Raw genomic sequence first — 25,171 nt, 5'->3', positions numbered from 1 at the left:
GTGAATACATGCACTTTCACTTATCACATCACTCTGCTTGATCCTTCAAACTGTATGTAATTATTTTATATTGTGAGGTTAAACACATTCCCCTGTGGCCTGCAACTGTAATGACCTTTTATTTCTTTTGTCTGGCTACTGACTGTGAAAACCGATAAGTATTTTTCATTATTGTGATTATGTAACTATTACTCACTTAATAGCACTGTATCATGATTGGTCAACAGTAAAATAATAAGAGTTTTACATCACCAAAATTATCATTTAATAGAAAAACCTGCCCTTTTTAAAATCCAGATGCATATCAGAATTATCTTGGAATATTTTGAAAAATACTAAAGGCCAGATATTGCTTTTTTTTTTTTTTTCTGCCAGAGCTCAATATGTTTCTAATCAGCAGCCATGTTTAAAAACTGGACTATATAAGGATCTTTTACTTTTATCTAGTTTGTTTCACTTTTTCTATTTCATATTCAGCGCTCCCATTTAACTTAGTTTGTTTTCCAATTCGTCCATCTTTTTTTGATGTTCTTTCTCAAGCCTTTATCAACAGTAGTAAAACTCTTGTATACATACATAAAAATAATATGCATAATGTATATTTTAGAAAACATGAATTTTTGCCTAACTAAAAAATTTATGACATTTTGATTCCACTTGTTTGACTTAGCCTGAATAGAATGTTAAATTTCTAATTAAAAAAAAAAGATATGCAACAAGCAACAAAGGTTTACTGTATAGCACAGGCAACTATGGTCAATATCTTATAATAACCTATATAGGAAAATTGCAAAAATAATATGTGTATAACTCAATCACGTTTCTGTGTACCTGAAACATTGTAAGTCAACTACACTTCAATAAAATACAAATATTCGAGGAAAAAAGCTTGTATTTATGGTTTTCGGGGGGTTTTGGGTGGGACAGGAGTTCACTAAGGAAATCTGCCCCAAAATGGAAATATTTTTTTAAGCACCCTTGTCAGATCAAAATTTACACAAAAATATGTTTTCAGGAGATGATGTAGCATTTTGAAAGGTACCTAACATGAAACAGGTAAATAAAAGTCATAACGGATAACTTTGTGTACTGTACTTGTTTTGCTTTCCAATACCTTTTTAAAGACAATGTACATATGATAAATGTTTTTTGTCTATTTTGGTCGCGTGGGGTCTTCGCTGAGGCGCACAGGCTCTCGAGTTGTGGCATGGAGGCTTCAGAGCCGGAGGGCTCGGTAGTTGCGGCACGGCCTCAGTTGCCTTCAGGCATGTGGGCTCTTCCTGGACCAGGGATCGAACCTGTGTTCCCTACACTGCGAAGCAGGTTCTTAACCACTGGACCATCAGGGAAGTCCCAATAAAGTGTATTTTAAGTGCAGAGTTGGATGAGTTTTGATCAATGGATGCATCTATGTGTATGTTAGCTGCTCAGTCAGGTCTGACTCTTTGCAACCCCAAGGACTATAGCCCACCAGGCTCCTCTCTTTATGTGATTTCCCAGGCAAGAATACTGGAGCGGGTGGGCATTCCCTTCTCCAGGGCATCTTCCCGACCCAGGGATGGAAGCCCGGTCTCCCTCACTGCAGTTAAGATTCTTCACTGTTTGAGTCACGAGGGAAGCCCATATATGTAGCCCCTACTCAAGACAGAGAACACTTGCATCACTCCAGAGAGCCCCTTTCCCGAAGATGCCACTGTTCTACTGTGTATCATCACAAACAACCATTTAAAATTCAACCAGGGACTTCCCTGGTGGCCCAGTGGCTGAGACTTCATGCTTCCAATACAGGGGGCCCAGGTTCAATCCCTGGTCAGGGAACTAGATCCTGCATGCTGCAATTAAGGCCTGGCATAGCCAAATAAATATTTAAACAAATAAAATCTGAACAGTGCTGGAAGACAGCTATCATTATTTCCCTTCTGTGAATCTGGACACCTTGAGCCCACATTCAGTCGCTTCCTGAAGTGCATGATGACAGAGGCGGCCGATGACAAAGCGAGAGAAGAACGTGGGCAAGCCCTGCCTGGCCTCGAGCCCACGGTTTTATCAATGGTCACACTTGGTACATACAGAGCTAGGACACGGAAATTGAGAAAGGGGACCTCACCTCAGTCATCTTCAGAAAAGCTCCAAAGTAAAGACAGGAAGCCATGGCTGAGGGCTTGGGTTTGCAAACCAGACCTGAGTGTAAGCCCCTGGCCCTGCAACTGACCAGCTGTGGGAGCCTGAAGGAGCCATTCGAGTCTGTGCTTAGCCACTTGGTCCTGTCCGACTCTTCTCCACCCTCAGGCTATACCCCGCCAGGCTTCTATATCCGTGGGAATTTTCAGGCAAGAATACTGGAGTGGATTGTCATTTCCTCCTCCAGGGGCTCTTTCTGACCCAGGGATCGCACCTGCTTCTCTTGGGTCTCCTGCATGGCAGGCAGATTCTTTACCTGCTGAGCCATCAAGGAAGCCCGTGTGGAACCTAGTCTGGTCTAGCAAGCGGGACAGCAGCCAAGTCTCCCTCCCAGGGCCGTGGTGACAGAAGCCCCAGAGGGTGCTGGGCCCGGCCCCTGGCTCAGAGCAACAGGAAGCACCCAAACCATGATCACCTGAGGATGTGCTCCCAGTCTCAGATTCTCTTCTCTTTGGAAACCATTTCCAGCTCTACTGACATCTGACTGAATTACTAAGAGGATGAAGGTGGAAAATATCTTGGTCTAGCTTGAGAATTCCAAGTGGACAAAGCAAGCCTCGCACCTTTTTGGAGCCCACTTCAATACTAGGAGAGGACCTCGGGAAACACGGTTCTGGCTGTTGTCTGTCCCTAAGCCCGAGTCACATGGAGCGGGGACGCTAAGCTGTAGACAAGGAGGCTCTCACAGCCAAACCTCTCTTCGGAGGACTCCCCGGCCATCCTTGCTGAGACCCTGCTTAGTTTCAAAGGCTGGAGATCATTATCAGTGAGGTTGGGGAGGTGAGGTGGGAGAGAGCAAAACCGGCTACAAGAAACACAGGTAATCAATACTCGACATACTGGTTACCAATTTTATTCAATCAAAAGTTTACTCTAATTATATCAGTAAGTAGCTTTCTTTCCCCCACCTCCTCTGAGCACTCTCAATGGTGGCTCTGCACTTACCAAAAAAAAAAAAATACTGATGCCTGGGCTCGACCTGTCTGGGGATATGGCCGGGAAATAGAAATTTAAAATTCCAACTCCCTGGGTGATTCTAGTGTGCAGCCAAGATTGCACCCGCAGTTCTAAAAGATCTGTGTCACCCCCGGGTCAAACAGGCTACATTTAACTTCCTAGTCTTGCAGAAGCTGCCCCTCCTCTGGCTCCATGGGCCCTATGAATTCTGGACCACACATAAAAACAAGCCAAATCAGAAACAAAAGCAGGCCTCTGCTTCACAGCTTCAGGCCACACACAGAGAGGAAGTAACTGTACACTAGCTTAAAAAAAATAAAAATCAGCCGTAAGGGAAAGCCCTTGACTTGAAAAGAGATCCAGGCAAGTAAGTACAATAGGAAAAAGATACTGAATCCCTCAACCTCTAAAGTGTTCTCTACACCTCTCCGCAGAACTGTCTTCCTTGTCGTGTGTTGGAGGAGACGTGTGTGTGGAAGGTTTGAACAAGAGTTTAGCAAACCTGGACTGCAGTTCCGTGTGACGTTTAGACACACCAAGTCTGTTTCCTAACTTTTTTTTTTTTTAATCTATGTGTTCCACCTGGGAGGATCTGATAAGGGTATTTATTGATTTATTTGGCTGAGACGGGTCTTAGCTGTGATACATAGGATCTTCTACCTTCATTGTGGCATACAGGATCTCTAGTTGCTGCATATGGGATCTAGTTCCTGAGACCAGGGATCAAACCCAGGCCTCATGCATTGGGAGCACGGAGTCTTAGCCAATGGATCACCAGGGAAGTCTCTCAGTTTCCTTACTCATAACATGAAGTTAAAGCCAAAATCTTCAGAATAATCCTCAAGGAATAAATGTTAAAAAAAAAAAAAAGAGAGAGAGAGAGAGAGAGAGTGTCCTTTCTCTTCTGCTCCCCAAGCTATCCTTAAGACCAGAGGGTCCTAGCCCGGGCAGTACTGGAAGTACCTGGGTGCTCTTAGATGTGCTGAGTTGGCTTCAGCCCAAAACAATTAATCAAATTGTGGAAAGGTGTGGAAACTCAGAAACTAGTGTTTAAAAAGCTCTTCAGGTGATTCTAATGTGCAGCCACAAAGCTCAGGTGTTCTTTAACTAGATCTAAGGGTTCATCGCCTTGAGGCTAATTATAAAACTTCCCAACTCTGGGCACTTCTGCAATTCAAAAAGTCTGTTCCATTTCAAATCAACTAAATTCAACCAGTCACAAAACTGTAGCATTATTTGGTATCGAAAACCTACAGGATAGCCACTGCTACTTCCAAGTGTTTTGTCAAATTACTTGCTCTTCCAGTGTTGTCCAGACCATTGTCCTATTTCTTTCAACAGTCTAGTGAGAAAAATGTCATCATTAATCCCATTTTCAAAGGGAAAATGAAAGTATCAGAACTATTAGGGTCCTCTGACTCCCACTCTCATGCACTTCTCATAACAGCCCAAATCAAGAAATCATGACTTTAATCATTTGCAGGGCTTGCTGGGCCTTACCCCCAGATTAACTCAGTAGTCTGGTAGGGTTTGAAAACCTGGCCATTTCTAACAAGTTCCCAGGTGATGCTGCGGGTCTGGGGACCACAGTTTGAGAACCACTGCTTCAGTGCTGCGTTTCCCTTAGGGTGGAACTTACTTGGCACAGAAATGGAGTAGTTCAAAGTCAAATACAGGTAGAGAGTTATTTCTTCTTCCATATTGGCCTTGGGACTGGTGTTCCCTAAGACTGCACTTTTCAGGGAAGAGACTCCGGACAAAAAAGTAAAAAAAAAGGGTCTGGGCTGAACTTTGGTCATTCCCACTCAGGGACAAAGCCAAACAGCAAAGCCCTGAAGGATTCCAAGCACAGAGAAACATTCCCACAGATAGGCGATAAGACGGTGAGACATCCCGAGCTCCTTAGGTGTGGCCGCCACAGTCTCGACGGAAGTTGACTAGATAGGTACCCGGGCACCAGTTAAGGTGCTGAACTGCGTGGCCAAAGTACCCTGATCTCAGGCCCCTGGCGTCCCTCCGCGGAGTTTCCAGCATCTAATACACGCCCGCCCACAGGCTCCTTCTCATTTCTTTTCGCCACGCCACTGGCCCGAATACTCAGACGCACCTCGCCCACTTCCCCGAAACCCAGTGACTTTAGCACAACTTCCAAACACCCCAAACGCCCCGCTCCAAGCAATCTCACTTCGATCTCTCGTCGCCTACACATCCACTTTCACAATTCTTCCTATTTTCCTCATTTTCCACCCCCAAAGTCCATTTTCAATGACATCTCTTTGTTCTCTTCGCAATCACCAATTCTCATTTCTAACCAGCACTGGTGGTCCGGCTCACCACTACCACTCAACCCCCACAACTTACTCAAGCACATATCTACTCCCCAAGCCCAAATACCCTTTCCCGCGTCCCCAAGAGCCAGGGACAAGCCCCCATCCCACAACAGAGGCACAATTCTCCGCCCAGAGCCCTTCCCCCACGCCCAACCTCGCCCCCCATCCAACCTCCCAACCTCCTCTCCCCTATCGCGACAGTCCCTCGTCGGACCCCTTCCTCTCGGTCCCTGCCCTCTCTATTCTGTCTCTGACCGGCTCTCTCAAGCCGCTCTGCAGCCCCTAGTTGGCGGGCAACGCCCTCCTTACCATGAAAAGCCGGAGGAAGCCGGAGTCTCCAAACCCGGACTGAAAGAGACAGGAAACACCCAGCTCCCGTGAGCCGCGGGCGGAGGCGGGGCCGGGGCGGGGACTTCCGCTGTCTGCACCTCACTTCCGCCCCGCAGAGGACACCTTGCTAAAGGGTCCGTCATACTAATACTAGATAAGAGACCGCTTTTCTTCCAAGCTCCCTAGCTAGAATGGGTTGCGTCTCTTCTCGGCTGGGTCAGGCGTTTATCCCTCTCCTGAATGCTCCGCTTTTCCAGCTCCCATAAATGACAACAAGATGCAGGGAGGTTTTCCCATCCGGACGAAGAAGCTCTTCGGAACTGTCGTTTACGGAACTGGTTGTTGTTTTCCGACGGAACTCTCAGAGTGAACACCCCGGGGCAAGATGGCGGACGGACCTCGGCAGCTGCCCTGGGTCTGGCAGAGTTCGGGGGTATCGGGTTGAAGCGGTGGTAACTGCGGCCCCGATCCCGAGCGCCGGGGCCTCGAGCGGATAAAGGTCTACGGCCTGTGGGTAGCGAGTGGGAACAGGGTTGTGGGTTGTCCGGGTGGTGGGATCGTGGTCTGGGAGGGAGTTAGCCCTAGGGCCGGGTCCCTGCTTCGCCTGGTCGGGGTTGCAGGTGCTGGGGGCTGGCTTTTGGGCTCCAGGGGACGTTTCTCCGAGGCCTTTTTATTTCCGGAGCTACCGAGATAAAAAGAGGCAATAGGCCATTATAAACAGACTAGTGCTGGATGAAAAAAATTTGTTATTGTGGTTGTTGATGCCGAGGACAGACGCCGGGCCTCAGAAGTCATCCGAACCGGAGTTCCAACCGATTCCCTATAACCTTGAGTGAATTCCTTCCCTTCTCTGTGCCTCAGTTTCCAACTCTGTAAAATGGAGTAACTAGCTCCTGTCAAATGGAGGAGCTCGTGTAACTCAAGTTTTAGTACGATGCCTGACGGCTCTCAATAAAAACAGCTGCAGTTATTGATAACAGTAAAGAAAAACCTGGTAGTAATCTGACTCTATGTTGGCCCCACGGGCAGTCTTGCCTTCTCAACTTTGCCTTCTGTGAATGGGGGCGTCCATAGGTCTTCTCTGTTTCACTTAAACTAAGTAATTGTTTTGGAGTTAGAGATGAGTTCAAAATCAGGAGCCTTGTGAACTCTGACAAGTCATGTCCCTCTCTGAATATCGTTTTCTCTGTGGGAAGGTGGTAGCATGCACCTGTATAGGCTGCAGCCTTCAATAAATGATAGCTGTTATCATTAATCTAAGTCCTGTTGCTTATTCTTAAGAAAATTAGGCTATTGAGACCTGATAGAGCTGTTGAAAAGTCAGAGGTGATTAAATATCTGTACAGTCTTTGACCCATGGTCCATGCTTAACCAATGGTGATGGTCATTCAGCCTGGCTGCCCAGCTGTTCCCACCATGAGTGGAGAATTCTTTGGGGCTCAGACAGCAGGTGGTATTTATGGTGCTTCACCTTTAGATGACACTCTATGGTCTGTCAGGCTCTTTCATAGTTCTCCATGAAGTTGACCTCATCCAGAAAAGACTGAATCTCTTATGGAACTGTAGAAGTAGGGTCCTAACTATTAAAATCTTGGCTCTGTCCCTTACTAGTGGTCTAACCTGGGCTACGTGTGTGTGTGTCAGTTGCTCAGTGGTGTCTGACTCTTTGTGACCCCATAGACTGTAGCCCACCAGACTCCTCTGTCCATGGAATTCTCCAGGCAAGAATACTGGAATGGATAGCCATTTCCTTCTCAGGGGACCTTTCTGACCCAGGGATCGAATCTGGGTCTCCTGTGTTGCAGGCAGATTCTTTACCATCTGAGCTCCAGGAAAATCCCAAATGTCAGTTTACAGAAAAGGAAATTGAGGGCGTACAGAGGATAAGGGACTTGGCCAAATGAGAAAGAATCAGAACTGAAAAAAAACAAAGGCGGCTTTGACCCAGGGCTTTCTCTGCTATGCACAGCTTTTCCTTTCATCCTCCAGGGCATTTAGCAGAGTAAGTACCTCACAAATACTTCTGATGTGTTTTTATTTGATTGATGAACTGTAATCGACCTTATGCAGCTAGAAGAAGTGAAGAAGAAAGGATTCAAAAAACTGCAAAATATAAGCCGTTACGTGGTGTAAACAGAAACCAGCATATAGCATTGCTAAGGGGTTGGTGAGCGCAAGAAAGAGCCCCTGGGAGAAGTGAAGTTTTGAGATAGCCTTATAGGTGCTTAGTCACAGTTTGCATGCAACCTCCCGTTCTTCTGTCGGGGAAAAGCTCTCTCTTCTTCTCCCTCCCCATCTTTCCCTTGCCCCCCAAGAGAGGCTGTCTCCATGTTAAGGAAAGAGGATACCATTGTGCTCATGGCTTGGGCAGGTTTGTTTGCGGCTCTGAGGCTTGAAGCTGTCCCCCAGTCTAAACAGGGCCCAAGCCCAAGGCTTCATAGCCCAGGTGACAGGACTGGTGATAGAAAAAACTCTTTTAACAGGTGACCATTCTTTCCTACCCGCAGACCCGGAGTGCCTGTACAGATAAGGGCCTTTAGTAAAGAGTTTTTAAAAGGCAGATCTTTGTGTGTATAAAAATAATCTGTCAGGCTTATTGACTGTGTGCCCTGTCAGCCACTTCGATGGGTGCTTGATGTCATCATCTCATTCAGTCCTTATGATCAGCCTCTAAGCTGATCAACAGACAAGACAGGACGGCTCAGAGCTGTATCTCCGCAGTACACAGCACAGCTACGGATCGCTCCAGCTCTGCGTGCCTCTCACAATGCCATGTCGCCCGACCACATGCCTTCTGTGGAGAATTCAAGAAAACAGACCAGTTAGGGAAGCAAAATGTCCCACAGTCCCACTACCTCAAAGCAACCATTCTTCTGTGATTGAAATATAGTTGATGTATATAATACATGTAAGTTACAGGGGTGCAGTATACGGCGACTCAGTTTTTAAAGGTTGTCTTCCATTTGCAGTTGTAAAACATTGGCCACTTTCCCCCACGTTGTACAAAATATCCTTGCGGCTTGTTTTGTTTTCTGTTGTTGCACCGGGTCTTTGTTGCTGCGTGTGGGCTTTCTCTAGCTGTGGCGAGTGACGGCTTCTCTCTAGTGGTGTGCAGGGTTCTCATTGCCATGGGTTCTCTTGTTGAGGAGCTCGGGTTCTAGAATGCAGGCTCAGTAGTTATGGAACATGGGCTTAGTTGTCCCTTGGCATGTGGGATCTTCCCAGACCAGGGATCGAACCCCTGTCCCCTGCATTGCGAGGCTGATTCTTAACCACCAGACCACCAGGAAAGCTCCTGTAGCTTATTTCATACCTTCCAGTTTGTACCTCTTAGTGCCTTACCCTACACTACCGTTTTCTCCTTCCCTGGCCCCACTGGCAACCACTTGTTCTTTCTATCTGTGAGCTTGCTTCTTTTTTGTTATATTCACTGGTTAAAACAGGCATTCCGGTTTTTTCCCCAGTTTTTTATCTACCTGTGCACGGGACTTTTTTGTGATGTAATTGGGGTCATAGGGAAGAACCTTTTGTATTCTATTACAAGGTAATCCCTACAGGGATGTTGCATTTAAGCCTAAATTATACTCAGTGGCCCATCTTTGGGAACTCTGCCTCCCAGCTAATGAACCTTAAGCTAAAATACCTTTGTTTAGCTCACAGGAAATATCCTGACCAGGCCCACCCATGAATGACTGCAGGGAGGAAGACCTGAACACATCCCGTCTGGAGCCTGACGGGAACCAAGAAATGTTTGACTTTATTCCCTCCCTTTTTAGTATAAAAGAAGCTTGAATTCTAATTCAGGCAAGATTGTTCTTTGGGACATGAGTCCACCATCATTCTCGGTTTGCTATCTTCTCAAATAAAGTCACTGTTCCCTGCCGCAGCAGTGGTCTCTTGACTTATTGGACTGTTGTGTGACAAGCAGTGTGAGCCTGAACTCAATGACAGTATTGGTTCACAGCCAGCCCCTTTTTCATTTCTTAAGCATAAACATTTTTCCAGTTTGCTGAAAATGCCAAACGTAATTTGCAATGGCTTTTAAACATTCCGTTCCCTGTGTTATCCTTTCTTGGTTGCCATCATAAAGCCTACAGCTCTAATTCAGCAACTTCTTTGGGCTTATTCTCAACCTGCTTCCTTTAAACTGAGGGCTGGGTAGATACGTGTGCCATTTAGATCTGATATTAATTAAAGAGGACACGGGTGGGTTTTTTTGTTTGTTTGTTTTTATTTAAACCAGAGGCCCTGTTTTTATTTTTTTTTTTTCAGTGAAGAAGATAAGACGAAGCCCTGCCTATAAAACTCAATCTGAAATCTGGATTTTTTTTCTTTTGCCAGAAAAGACAAGCTCCTCTGAAGTGAGAAGCCTCCCTCAGCCGTGAGTCCTGTGTAAGCTCACTAATGATTACCTGACATTTCTGCATCACCAGCAGGTCCTCAGGTGAGAAGACTCTATTGCCTGTCTTCTCACACTCCCTCCTGGGATCAGGTGAAGGTTTCAGGATCAAATTATAGGTGCTTAGTCACAGTCTGCACGCAGCCTTCTGTCTTAATATTGGTTAGAGGCTCCCTCTACTGCTCCCTCCTCCACCACCGCTCCCCACCCCCAACACACACTCCAGGAGGGTCTGTCTCCATGTTTGTCTTGAGAATTACTGATGAGAGACCAGCATGTTGGCAAAGCTTTGTTTACCAGCTGTGGATCAGCGTTGAACAGGGGTCACACAGGTACCTCGATGTGTGGACATGGGAGGAGCCTCACGTGACCCTTTTTATCCTGGATGTTTTCACATGGGCACTGCTTTGAGTGGGGTAACCTGGTAAAGAGATGGTTTTCCAGAAGTCTGAATTTCTGAATAGTTCATTTCAGTGCCTGTGTCCGCCAAGCTGATTATTTTGCATAAAAGGACAAAGTTTTCAAGCATCTAAAGACATTATCTCAGTGTGAGAGGCTCCATGGACCAGTGCTGTGTGCTCTAGGCTGATAGCCACAACCACCCCTTTGGGAAAAGACAGTTACTGGTGATTTAGATGACACTATAATGGCTAATTGAGAGCCTCTGTCCAAGAATACCAGTCTGTGGATGGGGGCATCTCTGCTCTAATATCTTCATCAGCCCTTGGCCAAATGGGAATAGTAAGGACAACAGAATAAGTTGTCCTTAGAACCAAACACATTCAATGTAATGGATTGTCTCACATTCTGGAATCACGTACCTTTGGCTTTCTTTATGTTTAATTGGCCCTTAAAAAAAATGAAAGGCTTCTTTTGTGCTGGACACAAAGTAGGTATCAGTAAATATTTGTTGAGTGAATGAATGAATAAAATAATGGTAATAGTAAATAATTATGTTTAATGTTTTGCCCTCCAGTCTTTACTCGGCAAAATAAAAACTGACTGTTCAGTGAAATATCCAGGGACCTTTGACTTAGAGGATGCCTGGTTTGAATTAGAGCTTTATAGATGGAATCGATTCATGCTTTGTTTATTCATTAAACGATTACTGAGCCTGAACCCTATGCCAGGCGCTGTGTTCTTTCTCTTAAGAAAATGTAATTATTTAGTATGGGAGAAAGCGTCGCTGATCTAGGGAGTTGCGTGAAAGGAGCTGATAGGAAGTTGGGACTCGTGCCAGGAGAGCCATTAGCCCTTGGGGAGGGTGCCAGGGCTTTCTGCCCTTTGCTCCTAAGCCCCTCTCCGTGAGTGTTTTTCGTATCATGACTGACATCAGCCACTGGCTGTTTTCCTTGCAGGGTTTGTGCAAGTTTGCAAACATGTTCACCGTTTCTCAGACCTCGAGAGCTTGGTTTATCGACAGAGCCCGTCAGGCTCGAGAGGAAAGGCTGGTGCAGAAGGAACGAGAACGGGCGGCCGTGGAGATTCAGGCCCACGTACGGAGCTTTCTCTGTCGGCGTCGACTGCAAAGAGAAATCAGGTGGGGGGCAGGAATCCTCAGCACGTGTTTTTTTTTTAATGTTGTTTTCTGCAACTTAAAAAGGTATATTTATTTTGGCTGTGCCAGGTCTTTGTTGCTGCATGCCAGCTTTTCTCCAGTTGCGACAAGTGGGAGCTGCTCTCGAGTTGTGATGAGAGGGCTGTTGCTTGTGGTGGTTTCTCCTGTTGCAGAGGATGGGCTGTGGGCATACAGGCTTCAGTAGCTGCAGCTTGCAGCCTCCAGAGTGTGGGCTCAGTCCTTAGGCACCGGGGCTTAGTTGCTCTGGGGCACGTGGGATCGCCTCACACCAGCGACTGAACCCACGTCCCCTGTGTTGGCAGGCAGATTCCTAACCACTTGACCACCAGGGAAGTCCCAGCACGTTTACTTTTATTCCCAATAAATAGGGGGGAAAAAAAACCCAGCTAGTATTTTCTTAGAGTTCTTGAACAGCCTTCTAGCTGCTGTGAGCTCCTAACTAAAAAAATCTTTTTTTTTTTTTTTAACCCTTCCCTCCCTAGGAGAGAGATTGATGAGTTTTTTAAAGCAGAAGACTCTGGGTCCAGTAGAAGAAGCGCACTTTGTATTTTTAAGATTGCCAGGAAACTGCTGTTCTTGTTCAGAATTAAAGAGGATAACGAGGTAAAATAATAACAGCAACACACGTCATGCTCACTATGTGTCAGATCCTTTTATAAGTATTTGATAAATATTAACTCGTGTAGTCGTTACAGCAGCTCCGTGAATCAGGTTCTGTTACCCCCACGTCCTGCCCCTTTTGTTTTCTTGGAAGCTGTTTTGTGGGGATTATACCCACTGCTGAGAATCGTCATGATTTTTTTTTTCAATAAAGAAATTTGGGGGATTTTTTTTGCTTGTTTGTTTATTTTTTACCATTTATTTATTTGGCCGTGTGGCATGTGGGATCTTACTTCCCTGACCAGGGATCAAACCTGTGCCCCCTGCAGTGAAAGCACAGAGTCTCAACCACAGGATGGCCAGGGAAGGCCCTCATCACGATTGGTTTCATGGTAACTCCTGTAAGCAGTTGTCCTCAGATGCCTATAGAAGCCAGACAGGTCAGCAGATGAGTGAGAGAAGCTGTTCATGAGTTACAGCACAGTACAGGTCATAACTCATGGTAACTGACAGACGGTGGTGAGGGCATCAGAGGGAGAGGTGGGCTGTGCCATGAGCAAGCAAAGGAGCAGCCATCCCTTGGCTCCAGCCGTTGGGGGACTGATACTCTGGTATTTTTTAAAGAGATGCTGGAGATCTTTGCTACTCAGTTTTCTAATTTGAAAACAAGTGAAACTCACTCAGTCATGTCCAACTCTTTGCCACCCCATGGACTATAGCCCGCAAAGCTCCTCTGCCCAGGGGGTTTCGCAGGCAAGAATACTGGCGTGGGTTGCTATTCCCTTCTCCAGGGGCTTTTCCTGACCCCGGGAATCGAACCCAAGTCTCCTTCCTTGGCAGATGGATGCTTTACTGTCTGAGCCACCGGGGAAGCCTGGTTGGCAGCTAATTTGAAATTTCTTTTAAAATCCTGCAAAGCAAACAAACCATGCTAGTTGTACCTTTGGAGTCAGAACCATCAGCCTAGGAAGCAGCATTCCAAGGAAGGAGCTAGTTATCTGTGACCGTTGTAAGGATACCACTGGGGAGTGCCTCTGTGTTCTCGGGGTCAGGCATCCATCGCAGCTAAGCGTCTCGTTGCACCAGACCCTCTTCTGGGCACTGGGGTTCCCGAAAGAAACAAAATGGGCTCCATAACCCAGCGGGGGGAGAGGAGGACGCTGGCACTGAGCCCAGTCACGCAGGTGAGGACAGTCAGCAGGGAGGGAAGGGCTCCCCAGTGAACAGAGGCGGAGACTGCAACTTGGTGTGGCCGGGGGCCGCCGGGGCCACGCCGCTCCCACAGGTGGACCAGGCTTGGCAGAGCCAGAGCGTGACCCGGGCTCCAGTTTCCACTCTTGCTTTTTCGTTTCAAGATACAAGTGATGATATGACAGCTTGTGAGGCAAAAGTCCGTACGCATGGTGCTTACAAAACGGCAAATGGCTGAGCACAGTTGAGGAGAGACAGCTGCTGGTCTGCGGGGCTCCAGGCCCAGTTTGCCAGGCTGATCTTGTTTTCCAAAAGGACCCCCACTCTAGAGCACACCCAGGGCTCCTCCTGCCTGCGGGCCACCCGTTGGAGAGCCTTCCCTCAGTCTTTCTGATATCCTCGGTCTCCACATCTGCCAGTTGGAATTAAATAGGGTCCCCACGTGAGTCATTTGGCATGCCACACCAGGGAAACGTGAGGCCGCCTGATATCTGTTCATCGGGAATGGATAACCCCCATTGTGCCTCTCTGCAGAGATTTGAGAAGTTGTGTCGCTGCGTCCTGAGCAGCATGGAAGCTGAGAACGAACCCAAGGTGAGTGGGGTTGGTGGCGGGGGGGGGGGGGGGTGCCAGAAAGTCTCCCATGACCCCGCAAGCCAGCCTGCTTGGCTCTGAAAGTTCCCTTGAATGTTCTGACTGTTGTGTATGAGTCTGCTTATGTTCGCGTGGGTGTGCGCATGTGCTAAGTTGCTTCGGTCGTGTTTGACCGCGATCCTATGGACTGTAGCCCTCCAGGCTCCTCTGTCCATGGGATTCTCCAGGCAAGAGTACTGCAGTGGGTTGCCATGCCCTCCTCCAGGGCATATGTTCATATCCACACGCAAATAAGTAATGGATCAGAAATATTAACAAAGTGCAGCTGATTTCCTCAGTCTCTACATTATCCAAGAAGCTGTGTTCAGCCCTTGCCTCTTACTCAGGATGGTAAATCCTCTTACCAGGCTGTTTTACCTTTGAGTTTAGTGTTAAAATGAGTCCTGTTGTTTAGTCCCTCAGTCATGTCTGACTCTTTTGCGACCCTATGGACTGTAGTCCACCAGGCTCTTCTGCCCATGGGACTTCCCAGGCAAGAATACTGGAGTGAGTTGCCGTTGCCTTCTCCAGGGCATCTTCCAACCCAGCAATTGAATCCGTGTCTCCTGTACTGGCAGGTGGATTCTTTACTGTTGGGCCACCAGGGAAGCCCAAGAGAAATCCTACTTCTTATTTATCCATTCATCCCCTGCCTCATCTGACTCTAGACCTGGCTGTTTGATCCCATTCCAGTGTCTGGAATGTATGTCGTTTGATCCGTGTAACTGCCCGTTACATTCCTCTTTTTTTCATGCTTGCAGGTGTGGTACGTGTCCCTGGCTCTTTCCAAGGATCTCACTCTCCTATGGATTAAACAGATCAAAGACATCCTGTGGTATTGCTGTGAGTTTCTTGAGCAGCTCAAGGTAAAAAATAAAAACAAGACTGTAAACCTGTCCTTCCCACATGCGGGCTCTAGGATGTGCTTTCAGAGTCCTTGTGGCTCGCTCATAGATGTTACTACCTGTATGATCTCCCAGCTGGAGTCTAGTGATGAATTACTGGAGCCCTGTCCCCGAGAGTGAGCTGGATGCTGTTATCAGCCTGAGCGCCTTTTTCATGCCCAGTGTTTTGAATATTGACTTGGTCTCACCACAGTCTTGATGACAGGAGTCTGTTGTTTTCCCTTCTGCCCTTTGATGTAGTGGATACTTTAGAGTTGACATTATTATATGAGTCAGGCCCCTTGTGACAAGTGCAGACACCCAACGTGAGTGCAGCCAGTAATACACAAGCTAAGGAAGGAAGAGGACATTTCGCTGTAGAGTCTTTCTGTAACAGGCAGCTGGAGATGACTGGAGCCAGGGGCTGGTGGGGTTGCCATCTCTTAACTTATCTCCTCTATGCTCCCTTCGGGAATCCCCTCGGCCTCTCCCGCTGTAATCACGGTGGCCAGCAGTTCCGGGCCTTACGTCCTTACTGTGTCCTGACCGAAGGGAAAAGGGATCAGAGATCTGGAAGGACTCGTAAAGGTCCAGTGGGATCCTGGCCTCAACCCTGCACTGGGCACGGTGGCAAGACAGATGGCGTGCCACCCTCACCCCCACCTGGCCCAGTGCCCTCCCGTGTGCTTTAGGAAGGTGGGCAGGGTGTGTGTATGCCAACAGCGGCCATTTCCACTTCACTCATGTGGAGACTAGACGTTTCAGGGGCAGAGGCTTGGCACGGATTCCACTGGTGACTGAGTTATGGAGCAAATGTTGCCAGAGCCCCCGGTGATCCATTCCCAGACATCTCTCTCAAGGTGCTCGAGAATGGCTCTCTCGGCCTTGACCCAGGAGAAACCATAAATTATAGTCATCGTTATAGGAATAGCTAGTATTACCTAGTATGATCTGTGTGCCAGGCACTGTTCTTGGTGCTTTATATACATTAATCCATTTATGTCTCATAACAACCCAATGAAAGAAGCAGCGTTACTGTCTCTAGTCAATAGGGGAGGAAGTACAGAGAGGTTAAGAAACTTGCCCAAGGTCACACAGCTAGTAAGTGGTAAAGCCAGAAGTCTGAGGTCACTGTCCTTGTTCTGTTCAATTCATTTCTTCTCTGTGGCTGCAGTGTACACGCATACATGTGTTAAATACTAAATGTGTACATATAAGCAAGCCCGCGCTGGTCATCTTGTTTTCTAAGAATTCTCAATTCACCAGTCTCAAGAGTCTTTCAGGATCTGTGGTCAAGCCCTCATGTGCCAAAATCCCCATCATTTAACTCCTGAAGCGGTGACTCCTCAAGAGAAAAAGAATAAGAGCTTAGAATCCCAACTCGTTTGTCTGCAGTCAGAAAAGTTGTAAATGGATTGTTTTGCTGCCCTGGGCTGGAGGGCGCGTGTCTCAATCTCACTTCATTGTTTCTAGCCGGAAATTTTACAAGACTCCAAACTCATCACCCTTTACCTCACGATGCTTGTCACCTTCACGGACACTTCAACGTGGAAAATTCTCCGGGGAAAAGGTCGGTGAGACTCACTTCAAAGTCTTCCCCAAGTCACATTTCCATAGAGAGTCTGGGGGATGTTTTCAAGAAGTGTTTTTGCCGCCGTGAGCCTCAGGGAAGGGCCTGGAACCACACGCCTGGAGATGCCCTTGGCGTGTCCCATCCGGCTGCCCCAGGGTGTCTAGAACACGCTCAGTATTGAAAGAAGGCACAGTCCCTCTGAGCTCACTTGATACAGCTCCCAGAGCACCACAGCCTCCAGGCAGTCATATTCACTTAAGCCTCCTCACTTCACACGGAGGATGTTCGGCAGCAAATAATTCTTAGGGACTTCCCTGGCGGTCCAATGGCTAAGACTCCATGCTTCCACTGCAGGGGGCGTGGGTTCTCAGGGGAGAACTAAGATCCTGCGTTCTGCACAGCGCAGCCTAAAACAACTAAAAGCTCATAAAATAATTCTATTTCGCCCATAAAACTGCCTCTGTCCCTGAATCCTGAACTCAGCCTCACGTCTCATACGTTCGTGTCGTTCATCCATTCAGCATAGCCTACTCTGTGTGAGGTGCTGAGGAGGCACCAGAGATGCGGGAAAGGTCACTGTCCTCCAGGGGCTGTAGGGCTGAACTCTGTGCGCCCGCCCCTCCTCACCAGACTTGAGTGTGGGGGCCAAGAGGAGACAGATGTTGGAGAGAGTACGGGGCTTCCCTGGTGGCTCAGTGGTAAAGAATCCGCCTGCCAGTGCAGGAGATGTCAGTTTGATCCCTGGGTCGGAGAAGAGAGTGGCAACCCACTCCTGGAGAATCCCAAGGACGGAGGAGCCCTGTGGACTACAGTCCACAAGGTCATAAGAGTCAGACGTGACTTAGTGACTGAACGACAACGTGTGTGTATGTGTATATATATATATTTTTTTGTATGAATATGTGTGACTGTGTGAGTGACGTATGTGAGTATGTACAGGTCACGACACCAGTGTGGCAGGTGGCACTTGGAAGGAGGAGCCCAGGAGAAGCGAGGTGCAGTGGGGTAAGAGGCCCTGCCTTGTGTGGGGCTCAGGCTTTCCTGACGAAGCGGTGTCTGAGCTGAGAGCTGGGGGGAGAGGTAGGGTGCGCAGAGGACGGGCAGAACTGTGAAGCAGAGGAAACTGCGTGTGTCAAGGCTGCAGGCCAGGGAGGAGGGATTCTTTGGGGCCTGATCCTGGACTCTGGGTGGGGAGGGATGGGGGAGCAGGCATTTAAAACTCATGTTCTGGGCCCTGCGAGGGACCTTGTGTCCCATTGGGAAGCAGAGGTCGCTGCAGTGGGTACAAAGTGCCAGGCCTTGGGACGTAGAAAGGTGCTGCAGGAGCTTGGAGGCCGAGGACGATGCTTCTGGGAGCGGATAGGACCCGTCTCTTAAGAGGTGACCCTTGAACCAGGCCTTGCAGGAAATACCCTGGAAATACCGCATCTCTTCTGATACCAGGCCCAAGGGGAGCAGGAAGGCAAGCCAGAGGAGCTCTGGTTTCCTTACAGCCCAGGGCCTGGGCACATAAACAGTTCACATGGTGGTCAGAGGTTTTTTGGTTTTTTTTCTTTCTCAGCCTTTTTTCCTTCGTTTAGGTGAGAGTCTTCGACCAGCCATGAACCACATTTGTGCAAACATAATGGGCCATCTCAACCAGCGTGGGTTCTACCCTGCTCTGCAGGTCTGTCTCTTCTTGCTCTGATGTGTGGCTTCATTCTCCAGTACCTGACCTTGGGTTTTAGCTCTGGTTTCGGCACATCTTCCGCCCTCCTCAGAGCAGCACTTCCTGCAGAAAGGGCTTACGGCCCAGAGCCCTCTCTGCCCTACCCGCCTTCATGGTTTGTGTAAAAAGAGGACAATAGCTGGGATCCCTTTCTTGTGTTTACCTTTTAGTTTTAAGGACAGTCCAGTCACTTGAAGCTCAAGCTCAGGCAGGAGGCCTCAGGACGCACCCTGTCAGGCTCCTTCTTGGTCAGCGTCTGGAACTGTCTTTCTCGTTCCACGTCCTCCAGCAGCCTTTGGTCCACCGTGCATGTTATTAGGCCAGTTCGCGCATCCAGGGAATTGTCAGAAATCTGTCTCATCAGTGTTTAAAAGTACTTTGGAATTCCGCAGCTTGAGAAGTGACGTGGATTGAGTCCATCCTTCCACCTGGGGCTGCGGTGGGCTCTCATCTAGTTGGGCTTCCTTTTCTCCTCACGGTAGCCCTGCGAAGCGCCGTGGCGGCCCAGGGTGGATTCTCCACAGCTCCTCTCAGTGGCAGCTTCTGCTTCACACCCTAACTCCGAACTGCTTCTAAAATAATTGAGATCTTAAATCTGGTATTCTTCTTCTCAGCTGTGAATTTTTTTTTTTTAGCTATTCTTAAAAACTTAAGAGTAATACTTAAAGTAGAGTGGACAAATTGGACCTCCATACCCATTACTTTTCTTTCATTTTTTTAGAAACATCCTAATACAGTTTTTTTTTAATCTGAAGCACTTGTACCTTTTCTACGTATACGTGAATATAAAGTTGGCATCACCCCCTGACCAGTTACAATGTTCTTTTCAGATCCTGCTAACCCGTGGCCTGGCGAGACCCCGGCCTTGTCTGTCCAAAGGCACTTTAACAGCCGCCTTTTCCCTAGCAATGCGGTAAGTAGGGGGCTGCAGCTGAGGGGCTGGTGTGCTTCTGAAGGCCCCTTCTCCTGCAAACTCCTGAAGAAGGCCAGCTAGCGAGTGTTTTCAAATCTTCTGTCACAGCTGCTCTGCCACTGTAGCCAGGCAGCCACAGACGGGGATGGCTGCGTGTTCCCAGGAAACTCTAGTACAAAAATCAGCAGTGGGCAGATTTTGACCTGTGGGCAACAGTTTGCCAACCTGGTCTAGACTGTGTTTACCACTTAACTAGCCACATGGGACTGTTTCAAATGGAAACTTTTAAAATTAAATGCAATTAAGAATTCAGTTCCTTGATTTCATTAGCCACATTTCATGTGGTTCAGAGACCACAGGTGGCTAGTGAAACCCATATTGACAACACAGCTAAGGAACATTCCATCATCACAGGAGGTTCGGTTGGACAAGGCTGCTCTATCTGGGGAGAACTCTATGTAAAAAGTCCAAATAAAGGGGAGATTAGTGACATAGTTTGTTTAAACCACTGTATCCAAAATTGCCATCTTTGCATGGAATCAATACTTTTATTTATTCTCATTAAAATTGTGTGCATACTCACACACTAAGTCGTATCCGACTCTTTGTGACCTCACAGATTGTAACCCGCCAGGCTCCTCTGTCCATGGGATTTCCCAGACAGGAATAACTGGAGTAGGTTGCCATTTCCTTCTCCAGGGAATCTTCCTGACCCAGGGATCGAACCGACCTCTCCTGCAATGGCAGACAAGTTCTTTACCCCTGAGCCACCTGGGAAGCCCTGTTGGTGACTTAGCACGCAGCAAACACACCCATGTCAGCGTCACAGCGCTGGCAGCCCAGGAGCCCCTCTCCGCTTCCCTTCCTGTCACTACTCCCCCCTGCTCTCCCATGTATGTAGTTCCTTACCCTGCCTTTTTTAAGTCAATTAAAGCCTGAGGATTCTCTGATGTCAGTAAAACCTCAGTGAATTGATTTTTCATAGCTACATGATAAGCCATCACTGATTGAACCCTTCCCCCAGAGGATGGGCCCATTTTGCGTCCAGTCTTCCTTGAAGTCCTGTGAAGCATACCTTCAAGGGATTTGGGGGTGTTGGTGGGATTGTTCTTTTGTTCCAGGTTCACAGTATAGTCCTCCTGAGTGAGGTGATCTGTCTGTGTCTAGCCCCGTGCTTGCTGCACAGTTTTCAGACAATCTGATCCGGCCGTTCCTCATCCACATCGTGTCCGTGCCCGCCCTTGTGACTCATCTCAGCACCGTGACCCCCGAGGTCAGTGGGCTCTGCACTCCCCCAATCCCATTTTTGCCTTTGTCCTTAGAATAGAAATTTTAGCCTCTTCCCTTGATGTTTCTCCAAAATCAGTAGCCACCGTAGACATACTCATGCTGGAAGCCCAAAGAAAAGGGGTCTCATCTTTGTTTTCTCCCTGGTGATGGAGAACATGTTTGGCAGCCAGGGGGTGGTCTGCAGGTGATGGGGTTCATGCTCTGGTGGAAAACTCCTCCTGTCAGCCTCTGCTTTAACAGTCTGCGATTGTTCGCAGCGCCTCACTGTTTTAGAATCTCATGACATGCTCCGTAAATTCATCGCATTTTTAAGAGACGAAGATCGATGCCGTGACGTGTGTGAAAGCTTGGAAGGATGCCATACGCTTTGTCTCATGGGTGAGTACCCATGGTTGAAATTTGATGGTGTCCTGGGCATTGGGAAAAGCCCAGGTGTTTTGCTTTCCACCATTCTGGAGGCCACGAGCTGTTTTTAGTACAAGCTGGAAGTGCTACAGGAAAAGGTAAATAGTTAGAGTAGACACATAAAATTGAAAGTCGCATGGAGAATATATCAGCCTGGCAGACTAGCTGAGTGACTGTAAGTGAATGTTACATTTCAGCCCTTTTGCTTCCTGGCAGCCAAGAGAAAAATGGAAACGTGTGAGTTCCTGGAGAATTCTCAGCTCAGGAGAGCAGAGGGCACAGAAGGGTGGGGCTTAGACCGGAATGGAGTCTGTAGCGTTCACTTTATGACATTTTTATTTAGATGAGGAAAGGGTTTGTGGACAGGAGGGTTTAAAACAGCAGAGGTGCAGAATTCTGTTTGCCTAATTAGAGGAAATAGAGGAATTAGAAATTAGAGGGGGAAGAAAGGTTAGAGGAAATATAAAAAGGTTCTTGGGGCTACATTTTAAAGGAGTCGATGGTAAGAGTAAGACATGAAGTAACTTCAGTGAACACGGAATAACAGGGGTTTTCCAGGACTTTCAGATTTTCTTCAGAAGATCATTCCTTGTGTTGACCCTTGATTTTAGAATACTAGTATAATGAAGTGTTATACTCACTTAAAAATCTGGCCTTTTGCCTGTTAATTCAAATAACCCTCACATCAAGATAGGGGACCCCTGTTGCAATGTTGCAGAGGAGGAAGCAGACTCAAGAGGTGGTTTGAGGGTCGGCCAGCTCGCCTGCAGCAGAGCCTGGACTGGAGGCCGGGTCGGCCTGTTTCTGAGCCTCAGCCTGTGCTGCAGTCCCAGCGCCACAGGACCCTCTCTGGGGATTTATTCCTGCCCCTGGACATGGGTGCCTGGGTCCGGGGCAGGGAGCGGGGCTGGGAGGCGAGGAAGCGTGTCGGCCCCGGCCCATCGCACTCCGCCTTCTCTCTTTGCAGGCAACCTCCTGCACCTGGGCTCCCTCAGCCCCAGGGTGTTAGAGGAGGAGACGGACGGCTTCGTGAGTCTGCTCACCCAGATGCTCTGCTACTGTCAGAAGTACGTGTCCCAGAAGAAGTCCAACCTGACCCACTGGCACCCCGTCCTCGGCTGGTTCTCCCAGTCCGTGGACTACGGGTGAGTCCTGGAGGCAGAGCATGCCTGTCTCGTCTCCTCCTCCTCCTGCCTCCCTCCCACCACTGCCCCCGCCTCTCGTCGAGATCGGTGGGCCAGCTATGAAGACGACGGTGCACTAGGCATTAGGCAGCTTTTGTCAACGGGGTGGTGAACAGGATGGAATCAGGATGAAGCGCAAACAGGTCGAGGGTGGCTGGGAGGCGACTGGGACGTGTGGGGCCTGGGGAGAGCCGTGAGGCTGCCCCAGCAAAGGAAGGCTGGGTGGAGCATGAGCCGAGGAGGAGCTCGGTGCCTCTGCACCTGGGCCTCGGCAGCCGTTTGGGGACCCCACACCTCTCTTAGGGCCCTATCTGCCGTGCCAAGGGGCAGTGCTAAGCCACCCCTCCAGGTGGCCTTCCATCAGGTGGGGCTGACACGCCCATGCTCCTGCTCTCGCCCAGCCTCAACGAGTCCATGCCCTTGATCACCAAGCAGCTGCAGTTCCTGTGGGGGGTGCCTCTCATCCGGGTCTTCTTCAGCGACATCCTGAGCAAGAAGCTGCTGGAGAACCAGGAGCCAGCCCACGCGCCGCCAGCCTCACCGCAGAATGTGCTGCCCGTGAAGAGTGAGTGGCTCCGCCTGCCCCAATGTCCAGCTCCTCAATGGCCCTGGGTGCCTGTCCCCTCTGTCACATGACCTCTGCCCGTTCTCTTGAAGGTTTGAGATGGCTTAAGTCTAGCAGAACAGTGACAGAAAATCCTTAGGGAGAGAAAACAAGGGCTAGGGACTATCACTGTGAACAAAATCAAGGTTGAGTGTCCAGAACATCCATAGATGGTCCATGAGGGCAGCTGCACTCATCTCTGAGCTTCTGTTCGGCTGGAGGTTTCTTTTTTTGGCTTTGAATTTCTAATAGCCAGAAATGAGGAGGAATTTATGGACCTTTTCTTACTTCTCATTAGTAGAAAGAAGGAGGAGGACTGATTTCTTAAGGGAGGTAGAGATTTTCTGAGTTCCTAGTCATAAAAGATAACCTCCCCTGTGGAATTCCTAATATAGGGACAGTGGTCACTGGGCAGGCTGCCACCTCAGCGTCCCCCTTGCAGGATCCATGGAAGCGGGTTCCATGGAAAGGTTTCTCATAGCCCATGCCGATAAAATGAAGGCAGTGCTTCTGGCACATAATCTGGAGGACTTACCTGCCTCTGGCAGATTGTGAGGTTCAGTGTGGCTTTTCTCCTGCCACCCAGCGTATTGCAGAGCTCCATATTGTAGCCAGCAGTGAGCATGGGCTTGTAACTTCAGCAGGATATAAATGGGAAGGTGTAAACGAGTGCAACCCCAAACTGAATATGCGTACTTGAAGCTGATGCTGCTACTTGCCTCTGAAAGCACAGCACGTTGGGAATCAGCCAGGCTCCACACTTCCCCCTTCCCCCAGTAGAGTCCTCAGTTTAACCTTTGTGGGTTCTAAAGTTAAGTGGTTATAGTAAAGGAATCCACAGACTGAATCGATATGTTCTGCCTGTTCTGAAGAGTCTCCTCCTATTCTGAAGAGGTCTCTGCGTTCTCCCTGAAAACCTGTTGTCACTGCTTTTCTGATTTACCCCAAAGAGAGGATTCGAATCACGGGAAAGCCTCCCTGTCTGGCTCCGGCTGGAAGTTTGGCACTCTGCTGAAATGCCCTTCCCTTTTCTGGGGAGGCGTTGGGCAGATGGCTGAGCTCCTACTCACATGTCCCCTCCCCTCTCGCCGGCAGCTCTCCTGAAGCGAGCGTTTCAGAAGTCAGCGTCAGTCCGCAACATCCTGAGGCCCGTCGGGGGCAAGCGCGTGGACTCCGCGGAGGCGCAGAAGGTCTGCAGGACCTGCGTCCTCTACCAGACCTCGCTGGCGACTCTCACCCAGATCCGGCTGCAGGTCCTCACAGGTCCGGGGTCCCAGGGCGGCCTTTGCCCTCACTCCCATCTGCCAGACCAGTCCTCCGAGATGCTGATTCTCTCCTGGCTTCCTTGACTCAGAAATCACGTTGGAGAAGGGTGTCTTTGCTGTTCTTCTTAGAGATTGGTCCACCTCACTTACAGCTCGAGTTCCTCCCAGCCTAGCACTCCTAGATTGTTCCTGAGGCTTGGCTTTTATTTTCATTATGAAGTACAACTGGCTTTCTAAAAAAGTTAATTTTTTTTTTATGAATAGAAAACTAGAAAAGTCAAGAAGCAGAGAAAAGAACATTTAAACCACTCTTAATCCCACAGTCTATAGGTAACCATTTGATCCTGAGTGTGTTGCATATATATGTGTTTAGATTGAAATGTATAGTTTTTTCCCCTTTCTGTTAATCACATTATAAGCATTTTGTCATCTCAGAATTCTTTAAAACCTCATTTTTTTTTAACTTTTAATTTTGTATTGGGGTATAGCCAATTAACAATGTTGTGTTAGCTTCAGGGGGACAACAAAAGGGACTCAGCCGTACATATACATGTATCCATTCTCCCCAGACTCCCCTCCCACCCAGGCTGCCACTTAACATTGAGCAGAGTTCCCTGTGCTCTCCCGTAGGTCCTTGTTGTTAAACTCTCATTTTTATTGGCTGCAGGAGACCTCATTTCATGGATATGCCTGACATTTTCCTTTCTAGCTGAGCAGGGAAGAAAGTCCCCACTGTGCGCAGAGAATTGGGCATCAGGGCTTGGAAGTTGCAGCGCAAGAATTGTTAGTATGGTTGGTATTGTGAGGACAAAATGCAAGCCTTGAAGCTGCTGACTGCGTAAAGGGTCAAGAGCTTCTCTGTTGCTTTTTACATTTTTCTGAATCAAATTGCTGCTGCTTCTGTCTTTCACTCTTAACTTGCGTTGTTGTTCAGTCGCTCAGTCGTGTCTGACCCTTTGTGACCTCATGGACAGGCTTCCCTGTCCTTCACTATTTCCCAGAGTTTGCTCAGACTCATGTCCATTGAGTCGGTGATGCCATCTAGCCTCATCTCATCTTCTGTCATCACTTACTCATCTTCAAATATTTATAGAGCCTGTGAGTGTCGGGCATTGAAGACACAAGAGGGAATAAGACAGCCAAGA

General features: G+C 48.3%; 2 protein-coding genes across 4 annotated transcripts in view; one reads left to right on the top strand and one right to left on the bottom strand.

Moving 5' to 3' along the window:
- KCTD10 (potassium channel tetramerization domain containing 10) overlaps positions 1–5,862 on the bottom strand; it is a 35,170-nt gene extending 29,308 nt beyond the window's left edge. The window contains exon 1 of one of the 2 annotated variants that reach the window (XM_069558028.1): positions 5,778–5,862. In XM_069558028.1, the coding sequence (XP_069414129.1) occupies positions 5,778–5,780 (3 nt within the window). In that variant the 5' untranslated portion in view covers positions 5,781–5,862. The remainder of the gene's footprint in view (positions 1–5,777) is intronic. The other variant, XM_069558029.1, reaches the window with a different exon arrangement.
- A 43-nt stretch (positions 5,863–5,905) lies between these two features.
- The window catches only part of UBE3B (ubiquitin protein ligase E3B), a 47,757-nt gene continuing 28,491 nt past the window's right edge, over positions 5,906–25,171 (top strand). The window contains exons 1-14 of one of the 2 annotated variants that reach the window (XM_069557977.1): positions 5,906–6,297; positions 10,140–10,242; positions 11,556–11,737; positions 12,259–12,379; positions 14,102–14,161; positions 14,962–15,066; positions 16,558–16,654; positions 18,238–18,323; positions 19,196–19,278; positions 20,446–20,551; positions 20,826–20,946; positions 21,941–22,118; positions 22,559–22,722; positions 23,857–24,024. In XM_069557977.1, coding sequence (XP_069414078.1) covers positions 11,577–11,737; positions 12,259–12,379; positions 14,102–14,161; positions 14,962–15,066; positions 16,558–16,654; positions 18,238–18,323; positions 19,196–19,278; positions 20,446–20,551; positions 20,826–20,946; positions 21,941–22,118; positions 22,559–22,722; positions 23,857–24,024 — 1,450 coding nt within the window. In that variant the 5' untranslated portion in view covers positions 5,906–6,297; positions 10,140–10,242; positions 11,556–11,576. Of the gene's footprint in view, positions 6,309–10,139; positions 10,243–11,555; positions 11,738–12,258; positions 12,380–14,101; positions 14,162–14,961; positions 15,067–16,557; positions 16,655–18,237; positions 18,324–19,195; positions 19,279–20,445; positions 20,552–20,825; positions 20,947–21,940; positions 22,119–22,558; positions 22,723–23,856; positions 24,025–25,171 lie in introns of both variants that reach the window. The other variant, XM_069557976.1, reaches the window with a different exon arrangement.

Source organism: Ovis canadensis, chromosome 17, assembly GCF_042477335.2.
Source record: "Ovis canadensis isolate MfBH-ARS-UI-01 breed Bighorn chromosome 17, ARS-UI_OviCan_v2, whole genome shotgun sequence".
NCBI classification, from domain to species: Eukaryota; Metazoa; Chordata; class Mammalia; order Artiodactyla; family Bovidae; genus Ovis; species Ovis canadensis.
Note: the sequence above shows the minus strand (reverse complement) of the source record. Positions and strands in the feature narration are given on the sequence as shown.